This window comes from Eubalaena glacialis, chromosome 16 (genome assembly GCF_028564815.1).
Source record: "Eubalaena glacialis isolate mEubGla1 chromosome 16, mEubGla1.1.hap2.+ XY, whole genome shotgun sequence".
Taxonomy (NCBI): Eukaryota; Metazoa; Chordata; class Mammalia; order Artiodactyla; family Balaenidae; genus Eubalaena; species Eubalaena glacialis.
Genome location: NC_083731.1, coordinates 15,156,383 through 15,165,137, shown reverse-complemented (window position 1 = coordinate 15,165,137; position 8,755 = coordinate 15,156,383). Strand labels below are relative to the sequence as shown.

At 37.9% G+C, this 8,755-nt stretch overlaps 1 protein-coding gene across 3 annotated transcripts in view; it reads right to left on the bottom strand.

The window, feature by feature from the left end:
• Positions 1-503: 503 nt before the first annotated feature.
• Positions 504-8,755, bottom strand: part of ABCC4 (ATP binding cassette subfamily C member 4 (PEL blood group)) — a 218,320-nt gene continuing 210,068 nt past the window's right edge. For all 3 annotated transcript variants that reach the window (XM_061171226.1, XM_061171227.1, XM_061171228.1), the window contains one exon: positions 504-2,297. In XM_061171226.1, the coding sequence (XP_061027209.1) occupies positions 2,190-2,297 (108 nt within the window). In that variant the 3' untranslated portion in view covers positions 504-2,189. The remainder of the gene's footprint in view (positions 2,298-8,755) is intronic.

Below are 8,755 nucleotides of genomic sequence, written 5' to 3'. Positions count from 1 at the left end.
CTTCAGAAGGCATCAGAATCATCCTTAGGCCTTGTTAAGACAGACTACTGGTCCCTACCACCAGTGTTTCTGATTCAGTAGATACGGGGTGAGACACAAGAATGTGCATCTCTAACAAGTTCCCAAGTGATGCTGACGCTGCCGGCCTAGTGACCACACTGTGACAACACACGTCCTACAGGTGTTTTAAATGTAGCAGCAACACATGTTTCTTGTTAGTTTAGGGCAAAAAACAAAAAAACCAAAAACTTCAACAATTGACTACTTGGTTCAAGCTTGGGACATAAGCTAATACTTTCCCTTTGTGGAAGGGGTACAACTGGGATTACTTCAGTAGCAACTGTTTAAATCTGTCTGACACCCACCTCTCTGCATAGCTTATCTGGTGTACCTACTTAGCCAAGAAACCAGTTGATAATAGATATTATCTCAGGGAAACTCACTGGCTTTCAACAGCAAGGACATGAGTCAGTTATACCTCTAAAAATAAAAATACAGATCTCTGGAGATGAAAACATTTATTTCAATTGAATTTTGTTTCATTAAAAAACTCTACAATGACATTAAAAAAGAAATAAAATAGAAACATATTTAACTGCCTTTAAAGACTAAATAAACCTCTGAAGACCAAATAAACACATATACATTTCAAATACTTCCACTGTTCTAACAAACCTCAATATTATCCTTGTTGTCATGTCAGTCTCCTGAAATAAGAACCATGACTATTACACAGTTTACTGGACTAAACATTAACCATATTATTTCTAAATACAAACTGCACTCAATGTATTTTGGTAGGTTGCTGAGTATGTGGTTCTTAAGGCTTAATTCTATGAAACATCTGTTTCTCTCTGTTAAAGAATCCAAAAACCGGCTATCAGAAGGCATATACGTGTGTGTGTGTGTGTGTGTGTGTGTGTGTGTGTATATATATATATATATATATATATATATATATATATATAATAAACATATTCCATTTGAGGGAGGTTATGCCTTATTCTGAGAGTACATGTAAAACCAGGACAGTAAAACCTTTAGTAAGTTGAACGCACCATATCATAGCCACCACCATCAAGAAAAGCTAAGGACCCATAGTTCAAACAAAGTACGGCAGGCCCTAGGAAATATTGTGGTTTGTTGATCTACAGATCAGAAAGAGCTAAACAAAGTACAATTAGTGGTCAGAAGTAAACTAACCTAGGCAGGCTCATAAAAGCGAACCTTCTTGATGCATCCTGAGAACATACTGCATAAATACAGTCAATGTATGCAACGTCTTTCTGTTTTTCTCACCAAGTCAGGAGAGCCCATGCATGTGATTTAGAAAGGATTTCAATGACGGGCAAAGCAAAAGCCTTACGTCAGCAGAGGATCAACCGTCAACTGACGGTCAATTACAGTTAGCAGCATGGCCTTTTTGAAAATATCACCAAGCTGAGTCTAAAACTGCAACAGATATCATGTAGGAGCCACGAAATCTAGAAGACGATCAATGATAACACGTGTCCATCATTATCAAATCCCCTAGAAGGGCTCCTATTTTCTGAAAGCATTTTCTCTTCCATCTCTTTTAGAAAATGTAATTAAATACTGACCTTCTGTATTTTAACCATTTATCTTTTTATTTGGGGGGGGCCCCCTCTCCTACTATAATGCCACTTAAACTAAAGTGTATTTTTTGTTTTTCCTATTAGTTTTTTCTGTACTAGTTTAGCCAGAGGTTTTGGGCGGGGAATAGTGGATCCTACTTATGTTAAAGAAAGTGGTAAGGCAAAACGATAACTTCCACAGTCTTCAAGTAAATAGAATCCCTGATATAATTGGAAAGTAATATGTAATTTGGGGACAGTAAAAAACATCTATGACAACTTTGTCTTATACCTTAGAAAATGTGCTTTGGCTCTGGAGTCTCTTTAAGGCACAAAACCTGGTAAACAGCTTTTATTGGTGGCCTGTACCTCTGATTTAGATAAGACAAAAAATACTATAACGTATAAATAACAATAATAAATCATTTTGTTAGAGCTTGAAATCATTGGGTGAAGTGGAGGGAAAAAATCCAAATAGACTAACAACTTGTATGTAAATATTTGTTGCTGGTGTAAAAAAAAGTAAAATGTAGTTTACACAGTGCAAAGACTATTGGAAAATGTCTTTGGAATAGACTTGACCTCATGGTAGAATCACAGTGCTGTCTCAAAAATTGTTAAGGCTGAGGGCTGTCCATTGGAAGCGTTCATAACCACATGCCCATTGTGAGTAATTTCTGGATAATTCCTTTTGAAGTACACCTGAAAAAAAAAAGACAGGTATAAAAACATGTTTAAAAGTTTTAAAGTCCTCCTCCCTAAAGCAGCGCATTTCTTTTTTTTTTTTTTTAAGAAATTCACGTTCTTATTTATTGATTGATTTATTGATTGATTGATTGCTGTGTTGGGTCTTCGTTTCTGTGTGAGGGCTTTCTCTAGTTGTGGCAAGCGGGGACCACTCTTCATCGCGTTGCGCGGGCCTCTCACTATCACGGCCTCTCTTGTTGCGGAGCACAGGCTCCAGACGCGCAGGCTCAGTAATTGTGGCTCATGGGCCCAGCTGCTCCGTGGCATGTGGGATCTTCCCAGACCAGGGCTCGAACCCGTGTCCCCTGCATTGGCAGGCAGATTCTCAACCACTGCGCCACCAGGGAAGCCCTCTTTTTTTTAAAAAATTAATTTATTTAATTAATTTATTTTTGGCTGCATTGGGTCTTCGTTGCTGCGCGCGGGCTTTCTCTAGTTGCGGCGAGCAGGGGCTAGTTGCTCTGCGGCATGTGGGATCTTCCCGGACCAGGGCTCGAATCCCTGTCCCCTGGATTGCCAGGCGGAATCTTAACCACTGCGCTGCCAGGGAAGCCCCAAGCAGCGCATTTCTATGTCCACTTTTCACGTGAAGCAATCCCATCACTAGTGGAGGAACAAGTAAAAAAAACCAGGGACGTGTTTCTTCTGTGGAGGAAGTAGCCCCATTAAAACCCTCAGTGGGGCTGAGCCTAATGCCAAACAACCTGTAGATCCACTTGAGTTCTGATCATTCTGATTCACAGATATGCTTTATCACTACATTAAATTGATAAGCGAAATCATTTTACTGACTCAAAGCCTGGCGATAAATTAAAACCAGGGTGACAAAGAGGCTGGGAAATCTAGCGTCTGCATGAGGGTTTCTCATTTTCACACACAAAGTGAGCACAATAGATTTGGATGTTAATATCAGGTTGCAATCCCTATATTTTATAAACTCTGATGACAAGCATTGAAACGCTGGTGTATATGTATGAAATATCCTGGCATTTAATTTGTGCGGCAAAGCAGTTACAGGGCCTATAGAAATGTGATCTGTGGATAGTGGGATACGAGAATGAAAAGAGAATCAAAAGCTTTAACAATGACTCAACCAAGCAACTGCTCTAAAATGGAAGATGATACCAAATAATAGGACAGGTCTTTGCCAAGCCTTTGAGTTCTTGAATTCTACCAATTTCTAGCTGAACTGGAAGAGATACAGGTTTTCTGATAAATGTATAATCAGAACACAATGGAAATGAAATGCTGTCAAGTTTCTCTGTTCCACAATCATCAGTTTTTAGTAGCTGCATCGTATCTCAGTTCCTTGACAGATGCACAGAACAAAATGAAATAATGTCAAGACTTGTGAGCTCTTATCTCTAAATGTGTTTGGGTGAAAAAGGACTTCAAAAGTAATTTTTTTTTCCTCCAAAGAAGAATGTGAAAAGTTTTGTTTGAGTCTTTACAACAAAAAATGTACCATCTATCTGAGGCTTGCTCGTGTCACGTGCTGGGTTGCTTAGTCATACGAGTTCAGATCTATTTTACAAAACCTGACTCCAAGTACATTTGTGGGTGCTGTCAACAAAGTTATCATGATAGTGGACTTCACATATGAAATGGAAAAGCTCTGAGATACCTACCTTCATATTATGTGTACTTTTTCTCTTATTGCTTGCATACTTGCTACCCCCAAAACAGTACTACATATGAAATGCTGTATATTAAAATGTCACTTAAAAGGAGAAAAATAAGAATTTCTCCAAGAGTGCTTGGATCCCACTGGATGAAATTTGAGGCTATTTCCATTATAATGCAAGGATTTAAAAATAAAGCTTTTGGGGGGGCTAATTGCATTTCATCCCCCTCCTCAATTTTTTTTTAAATAGCCATACTTGTGGGGTTATGTATTTATATACTCTGTTAGTGAAAGTAAAAACAGCCAAAAGAACAGAAGGGAATTCATTTCATTTTCTACTGCTTGACAACCACCCCTCCCCCATCAACCTGGTTCCTTTCTCCATACCCCTTTCTCAATGTAATTTTTTATTAAAAAATTTTTATTAGTAGTAATTTTTAACCAAAATGGTCTTCATTTCATGGTCTGAAATACTTGGAACTGAATAATGAAAATGAGCTTCCTGTGTATAAAATCCTTGATTTGACCTTTCTTTTCCTCATCTGTTGCCATGGTGTAGACCACACTCTAGCTGACGGCACAAGTAAGAGAAGGCATCTTTTTCACAGGGCAGGTTATGAAGGGAGTTGAGATGACTGAACGCTTGTTAGCAGAGTCATTGTGGATAGGTTGAGCCTGGGATGGAGAGGCCCAAACTCACCTCTCTCTCCTGGGACCACTGCTGACCTTGGGAAAATCACTTAAGCTCTCTCTGCACCAGCTGCCTCATTTGTGAAACGAGACAATGACGTACCTCATAGGAACTAATTGATGGCTACAAACTGCAGGTTGAAAACACGCTGAGCTAAGTGTTGGGTGTGATTATGATGCTGCTCAGAGACGTGGTCCCTTAAGTCCACAGAAAGCAGCAGCATCACCCAGCTTAAATGATGAAAACAAAACATCTAGGAGGCCCTTTTGATTTTTATCTTTACAGACGCGCAGGGTCGTAGTTAATACACATTTTTATTCAGTAAATATAGTAACCCGGGAGGCAGAAAGTAGTTAAAAGATTACTAACACTTTCTAACCTGTGACTTTGAGAAGTTCCTTAGGCCCTTCTGCCTCAGTTTCTCGATCTGAGGGATAATACTACCAGCTCATAACGGTTTTAACGAGGATTAAAAGAGACAATGCCAAAAAAGTTCAAATTCTGGCCAAGCAGAACATAAGACCAGTGAGTGTTGGGTTTGAGCCTTTTCCTGTCCTTCTTTGGGTTTAGTTCATTATAGTTCCTCCAGTGTAGGTTGAAACTAAGTTTAGTATTTAAACTCCAACTTGTAAACAAAGCCACCATCATGGAATTAGATCTTACTAAAAGCAACAGAGCAATAAATGCTCCCCTGCACAGATAAAGGCCAGCAATCAATGGTTCAATATATGTAGAATTATGGTTCAAGAATCTGTCCATTCATTCTCACTGAACTGCACGGCACTAGTTCAATCCCAGTAACCCTCAAACTCCTCATCTTTAAAGCAGGTCTAACTTTGTGGACATACTGGCAGGTATATTATCAAAGTTAAAGAGTGCTGGAGAGTTAGAGACGATTTCTGCTTTTAACTTAACGGAATATTGGATATTTTTCTCCCCTTATCCGCTCAGAAATCACTCTCAACAGCAAGGATAGTGGGAGATTAAAAAGTAAGCCCAATATTTGATGAAATCAGGAATCATTTGAAATCACAACTGACAAAATATCTAGATGGACTGCCTGATGCAACTGGATCCAATGGGCTGTAGCAAGACAGAGAGAAAGTACCTAAAGAGAGCAGATCTCAGCAATCATGGGAGAGCACAGTTCTCCAACTAACTGGCAAATTCTAAGGTGTCTATGAGGAATCATATAGAATCACCATCTTTGCCTAAAGCATGTACACTGGTAAGGTCCTAGGACAAGAGAGATTCTGAAATGCAAGCAGCATTGTAACTGCCCATCTCTGCAGGCTAGGGAGGAGTACAGGCTAAATGAATATGTATTATCAATTTCTCTCTCTCTCACACACACACACACACACACACACACACACTCACTCACTCACTGTCTTTCTCTGGATCATGGGGAATGCTTCTATGTTAAGCAGAGGGAATTCCCTTTAGTCTGAAATGATGCGCTAGCCACAACTATCTAGCAAATATATGGTCTTAAAAAAAAGAAATTAAAAAGTGAGTAGTAGGAATAATAATAAATAAAAAAGTAATACAGAATTTGTAAAACACACAAACAAAAAATTAGGAAAAGGAACAGGATAAGCACATGATGGATGAAAGAAATAATCACTGAACAGATGAAAATTATGAAAAAAATAATATTACATATTTAAAGAAAATGTAGTAGAATAATCAGCCCGTGCAGGCAGAGATCTGAGAGTACAGGAAAACATGGCACAGAAACAAAAGATGAAACATGAATCGACAGATGCCAAAGTGAAAAGGAAGATAAAAATGAAAACATCAAAGAAATGACAGTTTTGAAGGCTGCACAAAGATTAGTCACTACTAAACAAACAATATGAGACATGGAGGATAGAACTGAGAAAGCAAGTCTAATAACTATAAATTAATAAAAATTTTAAAAAGATTGAGATAATAGCTTTATGAAGTAGACAAAGGACAATATATACATTACAGATATTTGTAAAGAGAATCCAATCAACTAAAACAAATTCAAAGATATAATTCAAATAAACTCCCTAAAATAAAAGACTAGAAGCTAGTGACCAAGAGTCTGTGATGTTCTAGGAAAAACAAATGACTTTCAAAACAGAAAAAGAATCCTGAGTATCCAGGAAAGATCAACTTATGTCCAACGTGGCCTTAGACTCCTACACATGAATAAACAATGATGGAAGACCTTATAGCAAAGATTACAACACAGTAAGTGAAAGGACGTGTGATCCAAGAATATTATAACCAGAAATATAAACTGGTGATGTAGCAGAAAAATATTTCATACAGGTGACCCTTGAGCAACATAGGGGTTAGGGACCCTCCACGTAGTCAAAAATCCAAGTATAACTTTACAGTTGCTCCTTCATATTCACAGTTTCACATCATGCATTCAACCAACTGCAGATCATGTAGTATTATAGTACATATTTACTGGAAAAAAAACATATAAGTGGACTCCTGCAATTCAAATCCCTGTTGTTCAAGGGTCAACTCTATAGACAGTAAGTCGGGGATTCTTAACTCCAATGACCCTCCTTTATGATGGTATAGAGACTTGTTTTCAACCTTTCATTTGTACTGCCACCCACAATAGTAAATACACTTAACTTTACTTTGAGTATCAGTACAGATTCACAATCTGTATCTATATTTATCTATCCTGAAAGGAGTTTCATGAAATATTTACTATTACTATGAAAGATACATTGCTCCTTTTCTTCTATTCCATTCTTTTCTATTTCATTTCTTAAAGCATGCTGGTCATGACTGATTAAACGGATTTCTCAGCCCCACTAATGAATCAAACCCCTAAGCTGTAAAAACACAATACCAGAGGACAAATTTTAGCCAACTAAGAGATGGAAAAAGTATCATTTAATACAACTAAGTAAAATAATAGAGGTTTAAGGATGTTTAAAGGTATGAAGATAAACAGTAGAAGAAAAACAATTAAAATCTGATGGGAGAATAGGGAGAGGGAAGATATGACATCATTGTTCACAATGGGGAGCCAAAAATAAGAAATAAAGTATTCTTAGAGGAAATAAAAGGAACATACATAAAACAATGAGCAAAGAAACACAAATTACAGGCTAAAAAAAGATTTAAAAAAAAAAGAGCACTAAAAACTGACAGTATAACACGACTGAACTAAGATAAAACGTAACTATAATCTCAATAAGTGTAAATGGCCTAAACTCATCTATTGGGGTGGGGGTGGGGTGCCTCACGTGCTAAGATTAAATCTCAGAGCTAAACCTAACTACATGCCATTGCAAGAGACGTTATCTGTAATCTGCTATTAAAAGATAATCGGAGGAATCCCCTGGTGGTCCAGTGGTAGAGAATCCATCTTGCAATGCAGGGGACACCAGTTCGATCCCTGGTCACACAACTAAGCCTGCATGCCACAACTACAGAGCCCATGCGCCACAACTACAGAGCCCATGCACTCTGGAGCCCACACGTCACAACTAGAGAGAAGCCTGCACACACACCACAATGAAGCAAAGAGCCCACGTGTCACAATGAAAGATCCCGCGTGCCACAACTAACACCCAACGTAGCCAATAAATACATATTAAAAAAAAAAAAAAAAAAAAGATTATCAAAGACTGGGACTTCCCTAGTGGTCCAGAGGAGGTTAAGACTCTGCACTTCCACTGCAGGGGGAGTGGATTTAATCCTTGGTCAGGGAACTAAGATCCCATATGCCCCACAGCATGGCCAAAACAAAAACAAAAACAAAAACAAAAACAAAAACAGTCAAAGACATACCAGGCAAATGAAAACAACGTGAAAAGGGGGACTCAATTTAATTATGAACCAGATTGGATTCAGGGCCAAGACCATTAAATGAATTAATGAAAGGCACTTTAAAATAGTAGAAAATATAAATTCATACTGATAATAAAAGTCAAGAATATATTTGTGCACTGAAAAAAATATCATCAAAATTATAACAACCAAAAAAAGCAGAAAGTACAAAGAGAAACTTGGTAGCATGAGACTAATTCACCTAGTCCAAGTTACATTAAATGGACCAAAATAAATACGGATAGAAAAGAACTAAATAATGTA